At 39.0% G+C, this 26151-nt stretch overlaps 1 protein-coding gene across 1 annotated transcript in view; it reads left to right on the top strand.

Moving 5' to 3' along the window:
• LOC126482145 (uncharacterized) overlaps positions 1 to 17371 on the top strand; it is a 111913-nt gene extending 94542 nt beyond the window's left edge. The window contains exons 8-9 of the mRNA XM_050106125.1: positions 11058 to 11314; positions 16939 to 17371. Coding sequence (XP_049962082.1) covers positions 11058 to 11314; positions 16939 to 17216 — 535 coding nt within the window. The 3' untranslated portion in view covers positions 17217 to 17371. The remainder of the gene's footprint in view (positions 1 to 11057; positions 11315 to 16938) is intronic.
• Positions 17372 to 26151: the final 8780 nt, after the last annotated feature.

The following is a 26151-nucleotide window of genomic DNA, read 5'->3' as shown; positions in this document are numbered from 1 at the left end:
TGCAATAGTTCGGACAGGCTGCATCCACACTAAATGATCATTCAATGAGCATATGTTCATATGTCATGTCTGTTCTTTGATATGTCCTAACAAACCCGCACCACACATTACATTCCATATACTTAATTATTGTTTTCATATACGTAACAGACTAAGCTGCAAAATCTGCAAAACTGCATCCTATTCCAACTCCCATATCTCCAACACTATATGTCTGACTTAAAATGTGCCCATGACCATTCTTGTGTAGATTTTTGTAAGAAATATTTGTTGTAAATACTGTTGCCTTCTAAAAGTGAATGGTTTATGCAAAAAAAAAAAAAAAAAAAAAAAAAAGTAAAAGAAATTGAATTTTGGAGGAGGGGGATAAAGAGCGGATGCACCCTCCTTAAGGGGACAAACTTCCCTGTTTCTTACTACTAGACCCTAAACCCCATATGAGTATTTTCTCTAAGTTTCAAAACTTAAAAATTTATTTCAACCATTTGCCTTTCTCTTTTTTCCCCACATCTTGCCTTGTGTACAAGAATATTATGTGGTTTCAGTGGCTGGTGGAATACCACTGTGGAAGGGGTAGAAAGACTACTGGGTGGGATATTCCTCATTTCAAGGAATGATGAGAGATACTTGAAACTGTAGCAGAGGATGTGGTTCAGTTGCTCCAGCTCCTCTTGGTACTGAGTTATGAGAGGAGTGCTCCATTATGGCCGGACAGGGGTGTGTGGGAGGTGGCAAGTGACTGAAGAGACAAAGCACGGGAGATCTGTTTCTGCGCAAGATTGGGAGTGTAATTTTGATCTATAAAGGTCTCAGTGAGGTCCTTGGTATATTTGGTGAGGGACTGCTCATCACTACAGATGCAACCACCACAGGTGGCTAGGCTGTGTAAAATGGGTGGCAGCTGTTGAAGTGGAGGTATTGCTGGAGGATGATAGGTTTGATATGGAGTGAGGTACTTATGTTGCCATTCTAGCAGTGGAGGTTAATATTGAGGATGGTGGCTGCGTGGGATGAGGAAGACAAGGTGAAGTGAATGGGGGACAACATGTTGAGTTTCTGGATAGGGTGTCCTCACCCTCGGTCTGGATCACACAGATGTCATCAGTGAATGTGAACCACATGAGGGGTTTGGGAGTCTGGGTATTTAGGAAGGATTCCTCTAGAAGGCCCGTGAATAGGTTAAGACAGGGTGATGCCATGCAGGTGCCCACTGCTGTGCCACATATTTATTTGTAGGTGACACCTCAAAGGAGAGGTAGTTGTGGGTGAGCATATAATTGGTCATGGTGAGGAGGATGTAAGTTTGGAGTCAGGCAGGCATTGGGAAAGGTAGTTTGGAGTGGCAAAATCACGGGCATCGAGAATGTTGTTGTGGCATTAGCAGTGATGAGCAGGGCACCGTGTGATGAAGGAACACGCTGATGTGTTGAAGAAAATTTTTGGTTTATTTTGTATAGGAGGGTAGGTTGTGAGTAATAATTGGTCTATGAGAGCAGAATTCTCTGTGGGGACACAGTAACTGGTCACAATGGAGCATCCTGGTTAGTTGGAATTATGGACTTTTGGGAGCATGTAGGAGGTGGGGTGAGAGCTTCTGGGATGAGTGTAAGAATTTGAGAAGGGACTGGAAATCACGTTGGATTTCTGGAATGGGGTTGCTGGCAGGGTTTGTAGGTGGATGAATCTGATAGCAAGGCTTTTGCAGGAAAGATTCATGACTGTTTCTTAAGTCTATTTAATTCTGGATTCTGTATGATGATAGAAAGGAGTAAGTTTTTGGGGAAAGGTTTGTCAGCTAAGAGGGGCTATGAGGGAAGTTTGCAGTCTCATGTAGAGGTGGTGGATAGTTATAGTCCAAGGTGGAAGTAGGAAGTGAACAGGATGGGGAGTTATTTGAAGTGTTGGTGTACATACCTGCTCCAGTTCCTGAAGGGCAAGAGTTTGTGTATGAGATGGGATGAAGGAATTTGAGATTGCAGAGCTGAAGAATTTTGTGGCTGGGGAGGTGTTGCAAGGTGGTTTGGGGCATGATTTACATGGTTTCACAGGACTAGGTTGGTGAGGGTTACAGACTCACAGAATTTGAATAGAGGAGGTCATTGTGGAAGGAGGGGCTGCAGCCGGAGAGCGATAATTTGATGGTTAGGCCATTTGGGAGATTCCATGAGCTAAGCAGTAATGCAGGGATGGTATGTGGGACTGGATTCTGGCTAGGGATAGGAGAACTTTTCTGTAGTGGCGCAGATGGAAGGAGCAAGAATCAATAGTGGAGGATAAAAAATGCATAAAAATATGTGGGCTTTCACGAATTGTTACTTCCACGTGAAATACGCTAAACCGTACTAGGCACAAAGTATTAGGTTGGTCCAACCCGATTTCAGTTGGAAACATCCCTCCTCAAGATGCTCTGTAATGTGACGACAATTTCCACCCTCTTTATCACCCAGAATGTCCCTGAACTGAGTGGCCTTCATGTTGGCAGCAAACTGTAGATTTCGCACTTATTGTTCTCTGTTTACAAAGACAGCCAACTTTAGTGTGTTAAAAGTTTTATGTACCACAATTTTATAATGATTATCAATAATAAGTCGCACATTAGAACATGAATATCTTTTTAGCTTAATGTGGTTTCACCATTGGACATGATCGAAACAGAGAGAAACCTGTGCGCATATTTGTGTGTGTGTCAGCACTCGGCCACTGCCTTATGATACAGTAAATAAAACTTATAACACAGTGTTGGTTAAAGCACTAAAACTGGCAGTCTTCCTAAACAGAGAACAGTAGGCATGAAATCTACAGCTTGTATGTCCTATGCTTTCCTGAATTTTACACTATTTTGGATCAGTCCACTGAAAGTGTAAAAAGGTTTTACTTTAGCAGCTTTTTTGTTTTCTCAGGATGTATCCTTGTCCTCTTCAATTGTTTTCATTTTTCTTTTTTTCCCCATTAGATTTCCTACAATTTTTATCCTTCATTTGCACTGTGATATTTGCTTTTAATTGGTTTCTAACAATCATAATACGTGCATTTGTTGCTGTCACTACTGTTGCTACTGTTGTTGTTAGTGTTTTGTATTGATGCAATAAGCTTTTGTGTGAGACATTTTGAATGAAACCTGGCATATTAAAACCACGTGCTATGCAAGAACATGGATACCGATCCTTGTCTTATGCTGGCCATGCACCTTGGTTAGGCAAAAGCTTGCTCATATAGATAGTGTGGGGTTTGCATCCTTGTCTGGCACATGCATTTAATCAGCTACAGTTTGCTCTACGTCTACTTGGATACTCTGCAGATCATAAGCAAGTGCCTGGCAGTGTTCATCAAATCACCTTCACAATAATTTTCTGTTATTTCATTTTTGAACAGCACGTGGAAAAAACAAACAACTATATCTTTCCATGTGAGCTCAGATTTCCCATATTTTGTTATGATGGTCATTTCTCCCTATGTAGATAAGCAACAACAAAATATTTTAGCATTCAGAGAAGAAAGTTGGCAGTTGAAATTTCGTGTGAACATTCCACCGTCTTTGTTTTAATGCTGTCCACACCAAATCCTGTATCATGCGAGTGACACTCTCTCTCCCTATTTCTTGATAACACAAAATGTGCTGCTCTTCTTTGAACTTTCTAGATGTACTCTGATAGGTCTGTCTGGTAAGGATCCCTCACCATAAATCAGTGCTACAAAAGAGGACGGACAAGTGTAGTGTAGGCAGTCTCTTTAGCAGATCCATTGCATCCTCAAAGTATTCTGCCAATAGAATGCAGTCTTTAATTCGCCTTCCCCACAACATATATATGTTCCCTCCAACTTATATATGTTCCCTCCAACTTAAAATGTTTGTAATTGTAAGTCCTAGGTATGCAGTTGAATTTGTGGCCTTTAGATTTGACTGAGTCATCGTGTAACCAAAGCACCTTTTAGCACTCATGTAGATGACCACACACTTCTCATTATTTAAGGTCAATTGCCAATTTTCTCATCATACAGATATCTTTTTTATATCCTTTTGAATTTGTTTTGATCTCGTAATGACTTTACTAGACGATAAACGACAGTTTCATTATAATCTTCATTTCACTACAAATTGGAAGTTTCATGCTAGTATATTGAATTCAGTGCAACATCTGAGTAGTTTCCTTAGCAAACAGTTGTAATTTTATCTCTGTCTTTTATTTCTGTTTGCATGTTATATATATTATATGACTTTGTTGGCTAATTGTGTGAAGGGCTAGGTAAACATTCTAACATGTTCAGTTCTAGATAGCACAATATATTTTACAACCTTTTGACATTCTTAGTATAGTTATTTTAATAGTTTACATCTTGGAGGCACTTTCATATGTGTTATACAGATGGGCACAACAAAAAGACTGGCCCCAGCAGCCAAAGACTGCAGTTGCATGCACCCATTTGTGTGTGTGTGTGTGTGTGTGTGTGTGTGTGTGTGTCTCTGAGAAGGCCTTCTTGGCTGAAAGCTACTTGTTGACAGGCTTTTTGTTGCACCTGTCTGCCGGCTGAGCACCTCCGCTATATGGTGAGTAGCTGCTATCCTTTTCATAAAACTGTCATCATTCCATCCTGGACTTTTCCATTGTTTGTATTATTTTTACAGATACTCACAACATTCAGTGAAGTCACGTGTGTTAGACAATCATTTTTTAAGCAGAGGTTACATGTGTAATCTGATAACAAATCTGTCATGCACTTTATTTTGAAAGTATCCATTACAGCTTTAGTCCATATTTGTGATATGTTTATAATCACAGAAAGAACTGACATCCACAGGCTACATGTGTGAACTGGTTCAGTTGATCCAAATAGTAAGAGATTTATTTATTTTTATTTATTTATTTATCTTACAGCTCGAAACATGTATTTAACACGCACGGGGAATGTTATAATAATTGCATTTAGATTATTAATAATCAATATAAATAGATTACATGCTATTAAGTAAAAGATCATTTAAGTATATTTAACATAGCATTCCTGAGGTCAAATCATGCCAGCACCATACTGTATGGGCACTTCAATATAAGCCATTTTTTAAACTCATTTTTAAAAATTCTACCAGAAAGCTGTTTCAGATTGTTTGGCAGAGAATTATAAAATATTGCTCCCTAATGAATGGGGTATTTGTTGTTAGATTCAATCATCTGCTCACCATATGAAAGTCTGATTTGTGTCTTGTATTGTAATCATGGATTTCCATATTCCTGTTTGTCACTTTTTTGTCTTTTTTTACTAATAATATTGATTGAAACATATATACTGCATAGATAGTCATAATATTAAACTTAATAAACAGGTTTTTGCATGAAGTTCTGGGTCTTACTTTTGCCGTAGTTCTTATTACTCTTTTCTGCAATACAAATACCCTTCTTATAAAAAATGTATTGGCTACACCCACCCCACAATACAATTCCATAAGATAGATCAGGATACACCAACCCAAAATACGCTATTTTTATTGCTTCGATATCTAAATATTGAACTAATCTCCTTAGTAAATACAGACTAGATGTTATTTTACCACAGACATGATCTATTTGCTGTTTCCACGAAAGTCTGTCATCTATATATATCCCCAGAAATTTACATCCTGAATAGGTATTTTCCTGAATGTCCTCATTTACAACAGTATTTTTATTTGAGCCACTTGTCTTAAATTAGTTTTGTTAATATTGACCCTCAGGTTTTCTTTTTCAAAATGTGTTTGGGCTTTTTCAACAAAATTCTGTACCACTGAATTTAGGTCATCATTACTACATGCCCAGCAAACCCCAGAGGTGTCATCAGCATACATAGTAATACGATGACTGGTGTCTAATACTTTTGGGAAGTCATTCACGTAGCAAATAAACAAGAAGTTTTGTTAATATTGACCCTCAGGTTTTCTTTTTCAAAATGTGTTTGGGCTTTTTCAACAAAATTCTGTACCACTGAATTTAGGTCATCATTACTACATGCCCAGCAAACCCCAGAGGTGTCATCAGCATACATAGTAATACGATGACTGGTGTCTAATACTTTTGGGAAGTCATTCACGTAGCAAATAAACAAGAAGGGGCCCAAGATAGAGCCTTGTGGCACACCAAAATATATATTTCTTATCTTTGATCTTCTTTTTTCGATTACCTCTCCATTATCATACACAACTTCTGTGCATTGTTGTCTATCTTTAAGGTAAGATTCTATCTACAGAGAATTAAGCTGGATGTTTTACTTGGAGAGAGCATTTAGATTGTAGTTGCAATTCCATTAGCTACTTTGTTACAACTAACAGTTTCACAAATGTGAGATTGGTAAAAGGACTTCAGTTGCACAAGGAGGATTTCCAACTGATAATGATGTGATGTGACTTCAGTCACATACAGCAGTGAAACATTGTGCCAGTATTGCTGATGCTGTTTAATAGGATTGTTTTTCTTTACCACTGAGCTACCAGTTTCAGTCCACATTCATATTTTCACCTTTTAAATAATGTGGCACTTTTGCAAGTGAATGTACACCAAGTGACACACTTTTCTGCTGACTTCTGTGCAATATGAGAGAATAATGCACTTTGAGGATCTATTTTAAGTGTTACACTGTTCGATATTGTTGTTAGTACCATATCATCTAAAAGTAGGAGCAATTAATAGTGCTTTCTCTTTTGGAATATGTTTTTCTGCCTTGCACATACATCCCTGCCTTCTGGTAACACATTACCTGCAGCTGATGATTACAGACAGAATGTTGGTCTGATTTACCTAATTTTACTTCTTTTCTGAAAAAAATCTTGAACTCCAAATGAGAGAGCATGTTTTCCATTATAGCTATGCAACAAGATTAATGGACATCTTACTTCAGGGATAAATGGTATGGAAAGCACACTATTCAAAATAACTTGGTTCGGATACAGAAGTTGCTGTCTGCTGTTAAATAAATATATGTTTGTTTTTAGTTTCATTTTGGGTACAATATTAATCCATATTGAGAGACAGTTAGGTTGATCACAGAGCACAAAGAAGCATACACTCATTTTAGGTTTCTGTAACATAGAAATATTGCTGTAGAACAGCTTAAAATCTGTTTTGTAACATTTTAACTAAAAAGCATGGTATACCCAATATGATTTGGTTCAAGAATAAGGCCCTCATCGATGTTCACTCTGCTTTCTGCAGTTTTGAGAGTATTGAAGTAGATAGAGATATATTTGGATTAGCTACATCATGTGTTTAGTATTATTCGTTGTTGTTGTTGTGGTTGTGGTCTTCAGTCCTGAGACTGGTTTGTCGCAGCTCTCCAGGCTACTCTATCCTGTGCAAGCTTCATCATCTCCCAGTACCTACTGCAACCTACATCCTTCTGAATCTGCTTAGTGTATTCATATCTTGGTCTCCCTCTAAGATTTTTATCCTCCATGCTGCCCTCCAATTCTAAATGGGTGATCCCTTGATGCCTCAGAACATGTCCTATCAACCGATCCCTTCTTCTAGTCAAGTTGTGCCAGAAACTCCACTTCTCCCCAATTCTCTTAAATACCTCCTCATTTGTTATGTGATCTACCAATCTAATCTTCAGCATTCTTCTATAGCACCACATTTCGAAAGCTTCTAATCTCTTCTTGTCTAAACTATTTATCGTCCGTGTTTCACTTCCATACATGGCTACACTCCATACAAATACTTTCAGAAATGCTTTCCTTGCCATTACCAGTCTACATTTTATATCCTCTCTACTTCGACCGTCATCAGTCATTTTGCTCCCCAAATAGCAAAACTCCTTTACTACTTTAAGTGTCTCATTTCCTAATTAATTCCCTTAGCATCACCCAACTTAATTCGACTACATTCCTTTATCCTCGTTTTGCTTTTGTTGATGTTCATCTTAGATCCTCCTTTCAAGACACTATCCATTCTGTTCAACTGCTCTTCCAAGTCCTTTGCTGTCTCCGACAGAATTACAACGAACCTCAAAGCTTTTATTTCTTCTCCATGTATTTTAATACCTACTCTGAATTTTTCTTTTGTTTCCTTTACTGCTTGCGCAATATACATATCAAATAACATCGGGGATAGGCTATAACCCTGTCTCACTCCCTTCCCAACCACTGCTTCCCTTTCATGCCCCTCGACTCTCATGACTGCCATCTGGATTCTGTACAAATTGTAAATCCCTTTCAGTCCCTGTATTTTACCCCTGCCACCTTCAGAATTTGAAAGAGAGTATTCCAGTCAACATTGTCAAAAGCTTTCTCTAAGTCTAGAAATGTAGATTTGCCTTTCCTTAATCTATCTTCTAAAATAAGTCGTAGGGTCAGTGTTGCCTTACGTGTTCCGATATTTCTGCGGAATCCAAACTGATCTTCCCCAAGGTCGGCTTCTACTAGTTTTTCCATTCGTCTGTAAAGAACTCGCATTAGTATTTTGCAGCCGTGACTTATTAAACTGATAGTTCAGTAATTTTCACATCTGTCAGCACCTGCTTTCTTTGGGATTGGAATTATAATATTCTTCTTGAAGTCTGAGGGTATTTCGCCTGTCTCATACATCTTGCTCACCAGATGGTAAGTGTTTTGTCAGAACTGTCTCTCCCAAGGCTGTCAGTAGTTCTAATGGAATGTTGTCTACTCCCGGTGCCTTGTTTTGACTCAGGTCTTTCAGTGCTCTGTCAAACTCTTCACGCAATATCGTGTCTCCCATTTCATCTTCATCTACATCCTCTTCCATTTCCATAATATTGTCCTCAAGTACACTGCCCTTGTACAAACCCTCTATATACTCCCTCCACCTTTCTGCTTTCCCTTCTTTGCTTAGAACTGGGTTTCCATCTGAGCTCTTGATATTCATACAAATGGTTCTCTTTTCTCCAAAGGGCTCTTTAATATTCCTGTAGGTAGCATCTATCTTACCTTTAGTGAGATAAGCCTCTGAATCCTTACATTTGTCCCCTAGCCATCCCTGCTTAGCCATTTTTCACTTCCTGTCAATCTCATTTTTGAGACGTTTGTATTCCTTTTTGCCTGCTTCGTTTACTGCATTTTTATATTTTCTCTTTTCATGAATTAAATTCAATATTTCTTCTGTTACCCAAGGATTTCTACTATCCCTCGTCTTTTTACCTACTTGATTTTCTGCTGCCTTCACTATTTCATCCCTCAAAGCTACCCATTCTTCTTCTACTGTATTTCTTTCCCACATTCCTGTCAGTCGTTCCCTAATACTCTCCCTGAAGCTCTCTACAACCTCTAGTTCTTTCAGTTTATCCAGGTCCCATCTCCTTAAATTCCCACATTTTTGCTGTTTCTTCAGTTTTAATCTACAGGTCATAACCAATAGATTGTGGTCAGAGTCCACATCTGCCCCTGGAAATGTCTTACAATTTAAAATCTGGTTCCCAAATCTCTGTCTTACCATTATATAATCTATCTGAAACCTGTCAGTATCTCCAGGCTTCTTCCATGTATACAACCTTCTTTTATGATTCTTGAACCAAGTGTTAGCTATGATTAAGTTGTGCTCTGTACAAAATTCTACCAGGCGGCTTCCTCTTTCATTTCTTCCCCCCAATCCATATTCACCTACTACGTTTCCTTCTCTCCCTTTTCCTACTACCGAATTCCAGTCACCCATGACAATTAAATTTTCGTCTCCCTTCACTACCTGAATAATTTCTTTTATCTCATCATACATTTTGAATAATTTCTTTTATCTCATCATACATTTCATCAATTTCTTCGTCATCTGCAGAGCTAGTTGGCATATAAACTTGTACTACTGTAGTAGGTGTGGGCTTCATGTCTATCTTGGCCACAATAATGCGTTCACTGTGCTGTTTGTAGTAGCTTACCCGAACTCCTATTTTTTTTTTATTCATTATTAAACCTACTCCAGCATTACCCCTATTTGTTTTTGTATTTATAACCCTGTATTCACCTGACCAGAAGTCTTGTAACATCCTCCTGCCACTGAACTTCACTAATTCCCACTAACTTTAACCTATCCATTTCACTTTTTAAATTTTCTAACCTACCTGCCCGGTTAAGGGATCTGACATTCCACGCTCTTATCCATAGAATGCCTGTTTTCTTTCTCCTGATAATGACATCCTCTTGGGTAGTCCCCGCCCGGAGATCCGAATGGGGGACTATTTTACCTCCGGAATATTTTACCCAAGAGGAAGCTATCATCATTTAACCATACAGTAAAGCTGCATGCCCTCGGGAAAAATTATGGCTGTAGTTTCCCCTTGCTTTCAGCCGTTCACAGTACCAGCACAACAAGGCCGTTTTGGTTAGGGTTACAAGGCCAGATCAGTCAATCACCGAGACTGTTGCCCCTGCAACTACTGAAAAGGCTGCTGCCCCTCTCCAGGAACCACACGTTTGTCTGGCCTCTCAACAGATACCCCTCCATTGTGGTTGCACCTACAGTGCGGATATCTGTATCGCTGAGGCACGCAAGCCTCCCCACCAAAGGCAAGACCCATGGTTCATGGGGGTAGGAAGTATTATTCAAGCTTTATGAAATACATAAACAACAAAACTACCCCAGAATAATATTAATCTCCATTTCTTGCACTTGCATAATGGACAGCAGTGGCAAATGGCATTCCAGAAAAATTGCAAACCAGTTACAGCAGTCAGTGATGCTTTGGAGGGAGGAAAGGGGTGTATTGTAATACACTTTGCCCCTAGGTATAATTTCCTCACTCTTTAAAAGCTATGTCATATAAATATCATAACAGACAGCCAGAGTTAATAATTAAAAGGATGTTTTGTCAAACTGACTGCTAGGCAATGGCATCCTCTGTCACTTCAAAAGTTGAAAGTATTTTCTGCGTTGATACACAACATTTTGGCATTGTCAAGGATGATGTGTATTAGCATAAGAAAGAGCGCAGTGTAGCGTGTAGATGGATGGCAGAAGGTAAGACTGGGGATGGATGAGATCTGGAGGGAGCCTATACTATTCAGTGACTAGTAAATTTACATATAGGTCTAAAAATGAAACACTCTAGCCAATCACTTCTTGATATACACCAATCTCCAATATTCACAGAATGCTGGAACTGGTCAGTTTGCCGCAAAGAGTGAGAGAGAGCTTGATATCACTTGTTTGTATATACACTCAAGATTTGAATGTTTATGATGTGGATCCAGAGGAAGATACTGATGATGAGGAAGTGCATACTGTGGCAGACCTAGCGTCCTGTATACCAGAGGCAGTAACAGAGGAAATGACAGACTTTGTAAGCAATGCAGTTGTAGAAGAACATAGCATGGATGACACATCTGCAACATGGAGTAGAAGTTGTGGTAAGTTCCTTTGTAAATGTGATTGAAACACACTTGATCAAATATGATAAGATAATAAAGTTTCTCTGATAGATTCCTAGAAATTTAATCTGAATGTAGAGTTTGATGATAACTGCACTGGTCAGTCAGTAACATAGTTTTGTCAGCCAGAGGTGCGTTTCAAAAAGAATATGTGCATCATAATTCTGAGTAATGATAAAGCATACATTAGTAATAGAAAACAGCACATTAAAATAATGGAGTTTCATAGGGAATTTTGATATCAAAAGGAGAGGGCAGTTACTCAGAATTTGACTTAGAGAATGCATATAGCTATTTCAGAGCATGTATTATCATTACCACGAGACGCTAGGTTACAGTGAACTGTAGACAGCAAAGTACATTTCATTCTTCTCTTACTTTATTGTAGAATGCTTTTTCAAGAAAATTACTGGTACAAAATACACATTGAAATAATGTAGTGGGTAGGAGATGAAGTTACTGTACGGAGTGGCGTCAGGAAGGGCATCTGACACTAACATAGTAACAAGGCTGACCCTGCGTTGAAGTGGGACAAAGGCCCAAATAAAATGATGAAAATTATGACTTCAATAATACTGAGATATTCAGAATTTCTCTTTACTGACTGTGATTCGCAACTTCTTGCTTCCTGTTCTTTTTCGGCCTCAATGAAAGCACCCACACTGATCATAATGGAGTTTGCACACCTTTTTTAAATTAATGTGTGGTTTCACACATGTACAAAGCATAGTTATATCACACGAACTTTGTCACACAAGACAGCATGATTGTTTCCCTTGACAGGAAGCCCCAGTGTAAAAACTACAGCAATGAAGGATGAAATGGAAATAATGTTCAGAGGTCTGATAACGTAGCAGCCAAGAGCACATGACACTAAAGATGCAAAAGCAAAAAATTTAAACAAATGATATTTATGTTTCATGTAGATTTATGTGCACGAAAACTAAAGGCGATAACAAAGCTTGTGTTTGGGCTTTTAATTTTGTTCGTAGGATCACTATTAAGTTAATTGTGGCACTCTACATCCACTGTTATTACAACACCACAACTAATCTAAAAACAAACGAAAAATCTGCCTGCAAGTAGAGAATGTTTCTTTCTTTAAACTGGGGAAAGGAAATTAACATAATGATGGTCTTTTCAAAGTTGACACTTCCAAAAAAATGGTTGAAACAATGCAATTTCTCTTAAATATTACCACGTATGTTACACGCTTTTCAATTGAAAGGTGATATTCATACACCAAATAAAAGTAGATGTTTCCACAATTGTGGCAAGGTGCGACACGTTGATGTAAGTCATGCAGTGCAGCAAGAATAAGTCCACAGAAAATGAAACAATAAATAAAGGAAGATTTGACTGCATATCTACAAGCAGTTGTGGGTTTTGCTACTGTCTCTTTTAAGAAATGTGCTGGTTAGCTTAAATCATTTGTATCTCATGGATGTTTAAGTGATCAAAGCTCTGTGTACCTTCGTAGCTAGAGTAATCTCATTTCAAATGTATAGGATTATTTCTTCCATTAAGCCATATACTGTCTTCTCACACTACACATTGCTTTTGTTCAGCATCTTCCTTTCTCTGTAGCATTGCCATTGTTGTACTCAGGCAGCTTCAGACTGTCAGCTTTCATTTGTCACAGCTCAGACCAATGTAAATTCACCATTGCCACACTTACACTTTCACTACTAGTATATTTTTGTAACTCCACAATGAAAAAGTGTGAATGACATGGGAGAGAACAGCTCTGATTTGTCATCTATAGAATGTGCCTCTGTATAATCATCATAGGAAACGAACAACTATAAACAACATTGCCTGGCAGTTTTGTCACAAGAGAAATTGAATCTCAGCTGAAGGCAATATAATAGTGCTGCTTGTTGCTTCCAGTATTGCCAAGTCCACATATGGAAGCCTTGACATAATATTTTAGTTATATTACCTATTTATTCTCAGCTTGCTTAATCCTTTTATCTTGTTTTCTCTGCCATTCTTCTCAATCCCTTGTTGTTTTGCTTTACTTTAACAATCCACCCAGCTCCGTCCCTAAAGAAACACCTGAACCATGACACTTTTCATGTTTGAATATGCTACTTACTCCTCTGTGGTGGTATAAAGTGGAAGTACAGATGTGTGGGTTGGATGAAAAAGGCAAGTGTAATTACAGTTGGTAGTCAGTAATAATAATTAGTGAAATAAATTGCTGATAGTGTACAGAAACCAGCTACAAATTGGTTTTAGGTTACTTCATTCAAAAAGTAATGTTATCAGTTTAGAATTTTTTACAGTTAATTAAATTTTTTCATGCTTTCAGCAATACAGATTATACATTGGTTTCCTGTGATTTACTCTAGGATAAACAAAAAAACATGGAAAATCCAAGATGAATGTAACAATATGATGAAAAGGATAGTTGCTACTCACCATATAGTGGAGATGCTAAGTCACAGATAGGCACAACAAAAAGACTTGTCACAAAACAAGCTTTTGGCCAACAAGGCATTTGTCAAGTCTTTTTGTTGCACCTATATGCAACTCAGCAACTCCACTATACGGTGAGTAGCAACTATCCTTTTCACAATATAAACAATAATACAAATTACAAATGTGTAACCAAATTGGTTGCACTATATATTTGCTGTACACCATCAACAACTTTTTATGTAACAGCCACAGTCTCGAACCATGTCTATATATGATGAAATTGCAATTAGTGAAATTCTCGTGTTCTCAAGGAAAAGTATCACTACTAATGTGATTTAAAGGATACTTTTGCTACTGAATTTTGCAGCTTCGTTTTGTGAAGTTCACAGGTTTTCTTCGATAGCTTCAATGGCTGTAAGAAATTGTGGGATTTATTATTTTCATTCATAGCTGTTACTTTTTCAGAATTGTGCTATAACTTAGAATGAATTAATCACACTTACTTAGTCAAGATGGTGCACTAGCAGCAAGGAACGTACATAATAGCATATAAAAAATATAACCAAAAGCTATAAAAAGGAAGTTACTCATTAGATAAAAAGGCTCAACTGCGCCAATCAAGTATAAGCTCAAATTTTCCATTAAAATGCCTTAAAAAAAAAGCTTGTATAGAATTTTGATTGACAACACCATGGGCTGATGGTGTAATGGCAGTTCGTTGTGCTTTCCAATACCTTGGCAGTGAGGCTGGAACTGAGTTTTTGGAAACTACAGGTAAGTTGGCTATAAACAGTGTTTGGTACCTGAAAGTGGACAGTATTGGCACTGAAGTGTGCAAGGGGGCAACAGCATGTGTTAATTGCCTTCGTGTGCCTATGGCCACTACTTGCCAGCATTGAAACCTGTGTACAGCTGACTTACCTGGATTTCCTGCAAACTCAGTTCCAGCTGGCAACTTAATCTTCAGGATACTGAAAAGCACAACAAATTACAACTACACCATCAACCCATGGTGCCACCATCAACTTTTCATAAATAAAATTATCGGGGCTTTTTAAAACTGTTCGACATAAAATTTATATTTGTACTTGACTGATGGTTGAGCCTTTTTATCTAGCGTATAACTTCCTTTTTATATGCCTTAATTTTACTTTTTATTTGCTTATATATGTGTTCCTAGCTGCTAGCATACCAATTATATGCTAGTGTGATTAATAAACTCTAAGTTATCAATCTGTGGTCATGTTCATCACTTACACTCTATATAATTTTGCAATATGTCACGGCATTATGCTTTATTGGCATCTGTTAAGCCAGTATAAGTTTTCGTAATATTGTTCTTGTACTTTACGTACATGTATGGTCATGTTATAATGATGAATATTTTCATAAATTTTGTAGCGTTCTGAAGATGACACATTAATATGTCAAAACTGGTTAAATGAAATAAATGTTCATATTATGCAGCTGACAATTTTATTCTGAAAAAGAAATTTTTGAGATCCCTTTGGTATCACACAATATTTGCAACATGATTTTCCCTGTAATAGAAGCAATTTGCATCGATGTCACATTTTAAAAATATAGATTATGTTTTGTGCTTAAATCTTGCAAACCAGTGCTGTTCTTCAAGGTAAATTCACGGCAATTGACACCTTTGCTGTTCTTCAGTTGAGTTTTAGGTTATTTACCTAAACGAGTGATTTTTAACTTCCTCATTGCAGACAAATGTATGCAACATTCTAAATGTACAAGGTTACCCAACAAACAAACTGTCACACCTATGAAAGTTTATATGCAATAACAATAAAATTAATAACATGTTATAACATCCCTTTTATTATACATTCAATGGTTTCCGTGTTGTACGTCTTATCCTTCTCTCTTGTCCTAAAACAGGATATGGTACAAATTGGGAAATTAATTTAATTGTAATACACAAGGTTTCTGACTGATAATAACCATTTATTGATGCTGTTAATTTTTTCACTATAATAAAACTTCACTGAGTACTATATTGTCAACTTGTAAATGAGCTACCTGATCAGCAATCTAACTAAACATGAACCATTTTGCACAACCGACACTCTTGCCATTGATAGGCAAATCATCAGAAAGTCATACCCATACTTTCTGTTCACCAATGACTTGTACTGTCCCTGGTGCTAAACACAAGGCATAATCCACCTACTGCTGTGTCCATTAGATATTCTCCCATCTTGCAGATGCTATTGCTCACTGGGCTCGTATGCATAAATCAATATTTGGACAAGCTGTGATCACTGTAACCTTATAATGTACACATAAGCTCAAGCAGTAGTGGACATAATATGTTGAGTGAAGGTATGTAGGCAATGTGAAGAGCTCTATTCTTAAAAAAGCACTAAATACATGTAAGTAGACAGTAATAATAAATCCTGATGTGATGTAGTTCCTCTTCATCTACATCTACATGGTTACTCTGCAATTCCCACTTAAGTGCCTGGCAGAGGGTCCATCGAACCATTTTCATACTACTTCTCTACCATTCCACTCTCGAATGGTGCATGGGAAAAAGGAACACCTAAATCTTTCTGTTCAAGCTCTGATTTCTCTTATTTTATTATGATCATTTCTCCCTACATCGGTGGGTGTCAACAAAATATTTTCGCATTCGGAAGAGAAAGTTGGCGATTGAAATTTCGTAAATAGATCTTGCCACAAAGAAAACTGCCTTTGTTTCAGTGACTGCCACCCCAACTCGTGTATCATATCAGTGATACTCTCACCCCTATGGCGTGATACAGTTTCTATATTGACCTTCTAGTAAGTTGTCTGCCTCTGTACCTGAGTGGTAAGCACAGCTGATTGACATACCGGGGCTGTGGGTTGATCACCTGCCGGGTAGGATATTTTAACCACTTAGGGACTAGGTCTTCTCTTGTCCTTGTGTTCATTTCATCATAATTGATAAGCAAGTCATGAAAGCGGTGTCAAATAAAAAGATTTGCAGCAGGCTGCTGAACAACCGCAGATGGGGTTTTTCAGCCAGTGTTGACATACAATCATTTCGTCTTCTAAGTATAGTAAATTGTGAGGAATACTCTAAATGCAAGAAGTATTAACCTAAGTGAAGTATTGAAGATAAGTGTTTCTAACATTCGATACTAATATGGTCTCTGCTTTTTTTTTCTTTACAGGGAATTTTGATTGGACCAGATGCCCTTTGGGGCTATTGCCATGGCAGAAAGGAAATAATGTGTTGGATCTTGATTTTAACAGTGATGTTTCTTGGCAGTCTTTTAAATTGCAAGAGCCTGGAGAACCAAAAAGTTGTGATGAACATGACCTACCAAGCCAAATAGATTGGAACAAAATACTGAAAAAGAGGATAAGGAAAGGAAGAGTTACAAAACGAAAAAAGAAAATAAATAATGTTCTTAAGAACGCCTTCCAGATGGTTTACAAAGCTACATGAACAGTAATAAAAAGTGATCAGATACTACTGTTTGTTCTTGTTGCATTTAAACATCATTTTATACCATAAAAGGTTAATTCCACGACTACTATATGATCTTGTTTTTCATTTTGTATATACATGAAATTGATGGTGGTACATTAAAGGCTATTGTTTACATGATAACTTGATTTTGCATTAACACAAAAAAAGAAACTATTACCCAACTGCAGTCTTCACAGTTGTTTAAAAAAAATCAAATGTTTCAACAATTGTGACATGATGAATGGCAGTATTCGTGTAAACATATATCCACGCTAATTTGCAACCTAATTTCACAATATAATGTATAACATGTCACAGTCTTGTGCATCATGTCAGGGAGGTGTATTACAGGAGAACAACAGAACTTAACTTTTTTTTTTATGCGACTGATGCTCATTCTTTGTGTTCCATGACTTCTGTCATGGAGAACCTCCGGGAATGTTAAACAGCTCCAGTAGAAAACAGCATCTGTGATAAACTAGTTCTGTAGACTTCTTAACAATTAAAACAACCAATTTTTGACTAAATAATTTAATTGGGTAGATAAAAAGTCGACTCACCAAGCGGTGGCAGAAACACACAGAAAAGGTTATAATTAGACAAGCTTTTGGAGTCTGTGGCTCCTTTTTCAGGCAGAAGGGTGGAAAGGGAAGGAAATGGGGTAGATTTCGGGAAAGTCACTCAGAACTGCGGGTCAGGGGAGACTTACAGCACAGGATGAGAAAGAAAGACTGATTGTTGGCGACTACATCGGACGAGATTTGAAAACCTGAGAGCTTAAAGGTGGAAGACAGGGTAATATGCAAGACGGAGATTGCTGCTTAAACATTGGCAGTAATTAATAAGAGTGAATGCTATGTGCATTATACGTAACAGGTGAGGCGGGGAGGGGGTGAAAAATAGATGGGTGAGACAGTGAAAGATGTAGAAAACTAAAACGGAGTGATCAAAAGATTAGTTACAGTGAGGAAATAGAGAGATAGAGGAAATTAACGTAAATTAAGGCAACTGGGTGGTGAGAACCAGGGACATGTTGTAGTGATAGTTCCTACCTGCGGAGTTCTGAGAAACTGTTGTCTGGGGCAAGGTTCCAGCTGGCACCTTTAGTGAAACAGGCACCGAGGTCATAAGTGTCATGTTGTAGAGCTTGCTCTGCAACAGGATACCATATTTACTCGAATCTAAGCCGCACTTTTTTTCCGGTTTTTGTAATCCAAAAAACCGCCTGTGGCTTAGAATCGAGTGCAAAGTAAGCGGAAGTTCTGAAAAATGTTGGTGGGTGGCACCACAACTAACTTCTGCCGTCGAATATATGTAGCGCTACACAGGTATGCTTTGCACGCACAAAGATAAATACTGGCGCCAAAACCTCTGCGTCAGTAAATAAATTAACAAAAAAAAAGGGGGTGGAAGACAAGCTTTTTTTTTCTCCGCCCCGAGTTTCGACCACTGCATTTTCATACGTTATCCAATGAAGGAAATACAAATTTCGTATTGTTCATCTTCGAATGTAGCAGCACTTCAATGCACTATGGAAATCCGACTGGCAAGACTGTTTGGGATGTTTGTCAATATGGGAAACTCTACGTTCTGAATTTTTTCCTACCTGTGAGAAGAGAGAGTTGCTAATAGAAACTTTTATGAATTGTGAATCACATGCAGTATTCTCTTCACCATAAGAATAATACGAATATAAACATTTTGGTCATGTATTCTTTCGTGTTTGCAGCTATCTCATTTAAATCCTGCCTGCCTAATTAACTACGAAACTAGAGTGAGACAACAGCAAACGCGGAAGAATACACATATCATGTCGCATTTATATTCGTATTATTCTCATGCCTAATAGTGATACAGTCAGAAATGAAGCACGGCAATTAACTAGATTTTTAATCTAAGATGACTAATTTTGGTGCAGAATGTAATGTACTAAAAGAGGTGTCTGCAAAGATTTTGAAACTGAGAAAAATTTTCGCTAAACTCTCGTTCAGAACATCATCTATCATACGCAGTCTATTATTTATTATTTGGTTCTTGTTGATCATTATCAAAGAAAGCAGCAGTGTAAGTAACAACAAATAGCAGTCTCTCTCTTCACAAAAGCAAGCCACGCGGCAAGCGGTGACAGGCCGTAAACACACTCATTATCAGAAAGCGACAAACAATGCATGGCACAATACAGTAATGCATTTTCAGCTTAGAGTGACATAAACACCTATAACAAAGAGAACGGCACTTATCAGATCTAAGAAAAATAAGCAATCAATTCAAACCAGACGAAGCATGTGAAAAAGGAAGGGTACCCGTATAAATACGGACGGAGCACCTGACGCATAGCAGTGGCTACCTGGTAAAGCTTAACTGCTAAGCTTACGACTCAAACCAAACTACTGTAGCTGTATCATCATTCATTTGCCCTAAATTATGTCTCATATTATAATGGACCAACTTTGTTTCGATTTGGAGGTGCGGCCTAAAACTTTTCTCTCACCTTGAATTTAAAGTCTCAAATTTCAGGCGCGGCTTAGATTCGGGAAAATTTTTATTCCTTGATTTAGAGTCTCATGTTTCAGGTGTGGCTTAGATTCGAGTAAATACGGTATTGCATATTGCTGGTATAGATCCTCTGTCTATGCCCATTCATCATAATCTATTCTTCTATGTCTTGCATATTACTCTGTCTTCCACCTTTAAGCTTTCAGGTTTTCAAATCTCATCCGATGCAGTCCTCAACAATCATTCTTTATTTCTCATCCTGTGCGGTAAGTCTTCCCATACCTGTGGCTCTGGGTGACTTTCCCGAAATCTGCCCCTTTTCCTTCACCCCTCTTCCTTCCCCTTCAACCCTTCTGCCTGGAGGAGTAGCTACTGGCTCCAAAAGCTTGCATTATAACCTTTTACATGTGTGTTCTGCCACTGCTTGGTGAGTAGATTTTTTATCTATCCAATCAAAGCATTAACAATTAAGTATCATTAAACCACACTGATACTGTCATTTCCAGTCCACCACTGCAACAGTAACAACAGCAGAAACATTTGTCAAGATGTGATGACAGATATGGCACAAATAAAAACACTATAATACTAACAGGAGTGACATTGTTCTGCTCCGTTGAGATCTTACATATCTTACTTTCATAGCATATCGACTTGTGATGTGCTTTTTTTACATTTAGCACATAATACACTACTACTCTTCCTGCAGGGTGACCCTTTATGTCCTCTGTTTAGTTGTAGAAAAGATGAGTTAGTACTGCTCAATTTCTGCTTTTGTCAGTAATTTTATTATATGATATATTAATATATTTATTATTGTTTTTTATAAGACACAAAAGGACCATAATTTTTATTAGCTTTGAGTAAAGCTTGTTTCTGATTAGCATAGATATGAAGGGCTGCTACCGTGGGACAGTAAGTCGATGTTTTACTGTCACAGAGGATCTTCTGTGAAGTAAGTACTGCTTCTATTTCCATTCTTATGAATTGCATCAACAGAAGTATGTCCCTGTCTGAAAGACTGGTTGCTGGACATAAATAAGCCAGTATCAGCAGATATAGTCAGGAAAAGTTCTGAGAATTTTTGATGCTAGTACATGACCATGAGCATTTATATCTTTGCCGAGCATGCAGAAAGCTTGTAAGTGGCGATTTGATAAATGTAGAATTGATTCTGTATTTTTAAAGTGTGTGGGCTTAACAGTATCAAAGTACTTCAGATGAGTTTGTATATTTCCATTTTTACCGCCAAAATGTGATGGGAGAATTTGCTGTTTCTTGCGCCACAGATCATAGTGGGATCATCAACATAAATGCTTTTTGGCTCTCCTTATAACCAACCATGCACAAATGTGTGTTTACCAATGGTGTATATTGTGGGATTCTGATCTTTTGATTGCTGAAACAGTTACCAAAAAGCAATACCAGATCTCAATATTGCCAGAAAAATCTGATGTTTTCTAGTGGGCAATCTGATTTTAGCTAGTGGAACAACTGAAGTGATGGTCATAGTAGATTGTTTGTCGTTAATGGTAGGGTGAGCCACAGAAACCTGTTTTTTCTGAGTGAAACATCATGAGGGGATATGCTATTGCCTCAGTGGACCAAGGCACTATGTAGTTCGATAAGCAACTAACAGATAACAGCACCAGTCATAAATAAGCAATAGGTTTAGCATAAATATATGATTCTAAACTTTGATTACAGCATCCACAGAACTGATATAGTGGCAGTATAGTGTACAGTAAGAAATTCAATGTAACTACAGAATATGTGACATGAATATGCAGTTAGACTTGGCCATATACACAGTGGGTTGCTGATGAAAGATCTTGTTGTGTGGCATAACAAATCATTGCAGTGAAGTCTCCTGATATTGCATCATATAGCGCATTCAAAAGTTGATGTCACAGCAGCAGTCATGGAAAGGCCTGGGTTTGGACACCAATTGCCACGTTGTGATGTCAGTAGTAGCCACTCATTCCAATATAACACAACTTTATTTAGATACATGTGACATATTATGAGGACTTTACAATAAGTCAGCATAGATACCAGCATTGGATCAAATTAAAGCTATAGATGTCTTTGTCTAAATCAGTTCCAAACATCTAGCACGCCAGCTGCTTCCTATCCTGGTAACTTGCAGTGATGGGGTAAGTGCTACATTGGTCCACTGTTTCTGCTTCTGACTTACCCTAGACAATTTTTTATGCTCAAAAAGCCATCATTCTATCTTATTAATGTAATACTTCTTAGATTTATGCCACTCCCAATGAACACTACATTGGGTCGAGTGCAAATGTTTCCCAGTATAGAATTAAATTCCATTGAATTTCCTACAAATTAGTGCTATTCATTTCTTCTCTAAACTAAGTTTCCACATTGCAGAGGATGAAAATTTAACAAATTGCTAAAAATAGTATTTTGATGGTTAAATTTGATGTTTATTAGTAAATTAACTGGTTTAAGAACAAACACTAAATGTGTTTACCAGATGTAAGTGGAGTAGAACTGTATTAAAGGCTAAATTGTGTTCTAGAGGTGGAGGTTAGAAGTGTGAGGGAATGTAGGTCACCAGATTGTTGTCATGCACATCCCTCCTTCATAGTTCTGCGAAATGGAGAGTGAGCAGGCAATTCCTCATTCTCTCTACTGCACAATGTCACAAAAAGCAACTACCAGGTGTTTCACAAAGTTATACTGACCCTTCCACAGCTCGCCTTTTTAATCAATCACTGCTGACGGAGTGTGCAGATACTCCCAGGAGGGAGGTAGGGCTGTTTACTTTCCGTAGTGTGTTAAAACTACACTGAATACAGATATGAGTTGCTAATAATACAAACATATTAAAAACAAAGATTCCATGACTTACCAAACGGAAAAGCGCTGGTAGATAGGCACAATAAAAAAAACACACAAACACACACACAAAATTTCAAGCTTTCGCAACCCACGGTTGCTTCGCCAGGAAAGAGGGAAGGAGAGGGAAAGATGAAAGGATGTGGGTTTTAAGGGAGAGGGTAAGGAGTCATTCCAATCCCGGGAGCGGAAAGACTTACCTTAGGGGTAAAAAGGACAGGTATACATTCGCGCGCGCACACACACACACATATCCATCCACACATATACAGACACAAGCAGACATATTTAAAGGCAAAGGGTTTCGGCAGAGATGTCAGTCGAGGCAGAAGTACAGAAGCAAAGATGTTGTTGAAAGACAGGTGAGGTACGAGCGGCGGCAACTTTAAATTAGTGGAGATTGAGGCCTGGTGGATAACGGGAAGAGAGGATATATTGAAGGGCAAGTTCCCATCTCCGGAGTTCGGATAGGTTGGTGTTAGTGGGAAGTATCCAGATAACCCGGACGGTGTAACACTGTGCCAAGATGTGCTGGCCGTGCACCAAGGCATGTTTAACCACAGGGTGATCCTCATTACCAACAAACACTGTCTGCCTGTGTCCATTAATGTGAAGGGACAGTTTGTTGCTGGTAATTCCACATAGAAAGCGTCACAGTGTAGGCAGGTCAGTTGGTAAATTACGTGGGTGCTTTCACACGTGGCTCTGCCTTTGATCGTGTACACCTTCCGGGTTACAGGACTGGAGTAGGTGGTGGTGGTGGTGGTGGTGGTGGGAGGGTGCACGGGACAGGTTTTACGCTAGGGGCGGTTACAAGGGTAGGAGCCAGAGGGTAGGGAAGGTGGTTTGGGGATTTCATAGGGATGAACCAAGAGGTTACGAAGGTTAGGTGGACGGCGGAAAGACACTCTTGGTGGAGTGGGGAGGATTTCATTAAGGATGGATCTCATTTCGGGGCAGGATTTGAGGAAGTCGTATCCCTGCTGGAGAGCCACATTCAGAGTCGGGAAGTATCCTGTCACAAGTGGGGCACTTTTGGGGTTCTTCTGTGAGAGGTTCTGGGTTTGAGGGGATGAGGAAGTGGCTCTGGTTATTTGCTTCTGTACCAGGTTGGGAGGGTAGTTGCGGGATGCGAAAGCTGTTTTCAGGTTGTTGGTGTAATGGTTCAGGGATTCAGGACTGGAGCAGATTTGTTTGCCATGAAGGCCTAGTCTGTAGGGAAGGGACCGTTTGATATGGAATGGGTGGCAGCTGTCATAATGGAGGTACTGTTGCTTGTTGGTGGGTTTGATGTGGACAGATGTGTGAAGCTGGCCATTGGACAGATGGAGGTCAACGTCAAGGAAAGTGGCATGGGATTTGGAGTAGGACCAGGTGAATCTGATGGAACCAAAGGAGTTGAGGTTGGAGTTCTTCTTCACTGTGAGTCCAGATCATGAAGATGTCATCAATGAATTTGTACCAAACTTTGGGTTGGCAGGCTTGGGTAACCAAGAAGGCTTCCTCTAAGCGACCCATAAATAGGTTGGCATACGAGGGGGCCATCCTGGTAGCCATGGCTGTTCCCTTTAATTGTTGGTATGTCTGGCCTTCATAAGTGAAGAAGTTGTGAGTCAGGATGAAGCTGGCTAAGGTGACGAGGAAAGAGGTTTTAGGTAGAGTGGCAGGTGATCGGCGTGAAAGGAAGTGCTCCACTGCAGCGAGGCCCTGGACACGCGGGATATTTGTGTATAGGGAAGTGGCATCAATGGTTACAAGGATGGTTTCTGGGGGTAACAGACTGGGTAAGGATTCCAGGCATTCAAGAAAGTGGTTGGTGTCTTTGATGAAGGATAGGAGACTACATGTAATGGGTTGAAGGTGTTGATCTACGTAGGCAGAGATACGTATCTCAGAGAACCATTTGGCAAAAGTGGCACAAAAACCGGTTCGGGGTGTGACATCAGAGGAAGTGAGTCACCTACTAAGGAAATGATAAATGATGCTCACTTTAACTGCCTATGCCCCATGTGTAAGGACTAAGAGACAGATATACAAACTGACTAAACATTCAAAAAGGTGCAACAGCAAGTGGATACCAAAATACGTGCTTGAGCATGGCCGAAATTGCAATTGTGAAATTCATAATTCCTACAGTCAACAGCAAGTGTAATGTCCTCAAAAACATCTACTTGAGTGTGAACCCTGACCCTGAGAAGTTTTTAAGAATGCATTTGTAGAGGCTCAGTATCTACTGTTTACACTTATCTGTTCAATTGGAAATAAATAAAAATGAGTGTCTTATTATGCCTAAGGTTTGTTGCTAAAATCTAGTATGTTCATCTTTTACAAACTGAAATTATAACTTTGCACCTTATTGTGATTCGTCAATTTCTCCAGGTGTATTTAATGACGAAATAAATCTTGGGTGAACAGCCTGGTGTGAGTGTACAAAGGACACAGTATTTCGGCAATCTACCGTGTTGCCATCATCAGGTGTGGTGATGTACTGCCAAGGGACGGCAGGTGTGAGGTATATATCAGATTCCCCCTCCGCCGTCCACTCCGGGGTTCGACGCCCGGCTTGTGGTGCAGCCTCCGGGTGTTCCCTCATAGGTCCGTGCCCAGGGAGGTTGGCTGGCAGCGTTTTGGAGGTTCCTCCACCCTGCCCTCGAAGTCAGTACATTCTGGGATATTTCTATCTTCTCCTTAATCCAGGTAATGGCTGGTTCCCAAGCTTGGTTAAGGGAATAGCCGCTGTCACAATACAGTCTGGTTCTCTTACTCTGATCTCTATAGCTTCTTTGATGATACAATCACAATATTTCAAAATCTTGTCATAATCCATGCTGTGAAGTCCTGACAGGCCATGATTGGCGATTGCAGACTTATTAGGCTGTTGCAATCTCGTGTGTCGTTGGTGTTCACGGCATCGGTCTTAAATGGTGCGAATTGTCTGACCTATGTATTCTTACCGCATTGATATGGTATTTTGTAAATCCCTGATTTACGTGAACCAAGGACTCCTTAACACTGCCAAGAAGTGCTCTGGTTTTAGTTGGAGGGCAGAAGACTGTTTTTACTTGCTGTTTGCATAAAATGCGTCCAACTTTCTCCGATAAGGCCCCACAAAACGAAATGAATGCCAAGGCTGACCCTACCGAGAGGGTCGAAAGGAAAACTTTGGCACTTCTCAAAGATTCCGGCTTACCTGAAGAGGACACAAAGAAGTTGAGATCTAGGGCCCCTGTTCCTCTGAGGCTGTACGCTTACCGAAAGTCCACAAGGAACACATCCCTTTACATCCTATTGTCAGCAATATTGGTGCCCCTACGTATCCTCTGGCCAAGTGCCTCGAGGAACTGCTGAGCCCTCATGTGAGGACATGCCCACACCATATCCATAACTCTTGGGACACATCAACCACCTCACGATTAAGGAATGTGACATACTTGTGAGCTTCCCTGTTCACTAGGGTTCTTACCCGACACTTGAACTCATTGGCTGTAAATTTGATGAGAAAACCACCGATCTGTTCAGACTTGTTCTATGTCAACATATTTTCTATTTGACA

The sequence above is a fragment of the Schistocerca serialis genome, chromosome 1 (genome assembly GCF_023864345.2).
Source record: "Schistocerca serialis cubense isolate TAMUIC-IGC-003099 chromosome 1, iqSchSeri2.2, whole genome shotgun sequence".
NCBI lineage: Eukaryota > Metazoa > Arthropoda > Insecta > Orthoptera > Acrididae > Schistocerca > Schistocerca serialis.
The sequence above is the reverse complement of the archived record's forward strand: the minus strand, read 5'-3'. Positions and strand labels throughout refer to the sequence as shown.